This window comes from Penaeus monodon, chromosome 15, assembly GCF_015228065.2.
Source record: "Penaeus monodon isolate SGIC_2016 chromosome 15, NSTDA_Pmon_1, whole genome shotgun sequence".
In the NCBI taxonomy this organism is placed as follows: Eukaryota; Metazoa; Arthropoda; class Malacostraca; order Decapoda; family Penaeidae; genus Penaeus; species Penaeus monodon.
Window position 1 is genome coordinate 15,456,237 of NC_051400.1, and position 987 is coordinate 15,457,223.

General features: G+C 29.2%; 1 protein-coding gene across 1 annotated transcript in view; it reads left to right on the top strand.

The window, feature by feature from the left end:
- LOC119581779 (phosphorylase b kinase gamma catalytic chain, skeletal muscle/heart isoform-like) overlaps positions 1 to 987 on the top strand; it is a gene marked incomplete at its 3' end in the record, with an annotated part of 27,775 nt that overhangs the window by 10,695 nt on the left and 16,093 nt on the right. Inside the window, 1 exon segment of the mRNA XM_037929909.1 lies at positions 354 to 517. Coding sequence (XP_037785837.1) covers positions 354 to 517 — 164 coding nt within the window.

Consider the following 987-nt stretch of genomic DNA (forward strand, 5'->3'; position numbering starts at 1 on the left):
TTTTTTTTCCCCTTTCCCCTACTGTTTAATTTGTTTACAAGATATAAGAGCTAAGCTACAATATACAATTATATAGATAACATGTATGTCTTTGTAGAGCCAGTAGTAATCATGTTGATAACTTGCACTAATTATTATTTTCTTATAAAGGATTTTATAGATAATAAGAGTATAGCTAATAAGTTAATAAATTGTAATGATTTTGTAAAGAAGTATTTTAATGGTAGTATATGTAGACAGCAGTTTCTATTGATACTAATTCTATAAATGAAAGATAAATAATAACTGGGTAGATAATTGATGATACATTGCATATTGTATCACTTATTACCTGAACTTGACTGCTCTTCCAGAGTGATTATGCGACAATTGCTCGAAGCTCTTGCACATGTCCATGGCAAGGGAATTGTACATCGTGACTTGAAGCCAGAAAATATTCTCCTAGATGATAACTACAATATTAAACTTACAGACTTTGGTTTTGCGAAGGTCTTAGCTCCGAGCGAAACACTCACAGGTTGGTTGTCATTATATATTTATCACACTTCTCTGTAGGTGTATTGTTGAATTTTATTTTATTTTATTTTCATCCTTTCTTTATCTCTCTCTTTTTCACCATTCATTCTAGTAATGAAGGGATGATGAAGATTTATTGATATATATATATTGGTGTTCCATATATCATATGCACATCATGCTTCCAAATACTAAATGTAATTATAAAATTTCTGTTTCTGCTGATTATGTATGATTTTACTACGGGACATGATTAAAAGGATTTTATTATGATTTGAGATCTTTTATAGAAATACTCTCAAGAGTGATTTGATGTATATGTACTTCAGATTTCTTTTCTTAAGTTCCTGGATCTTTACTTGAACCGAAACTTCAAAATTGTTTATAATATATTGACCCTTTAGATGGTTCTCAGATATGAGTTTATTTATTGTCTTTCATTTTGCTATACTTTAAGTAAGTAAGCATTGA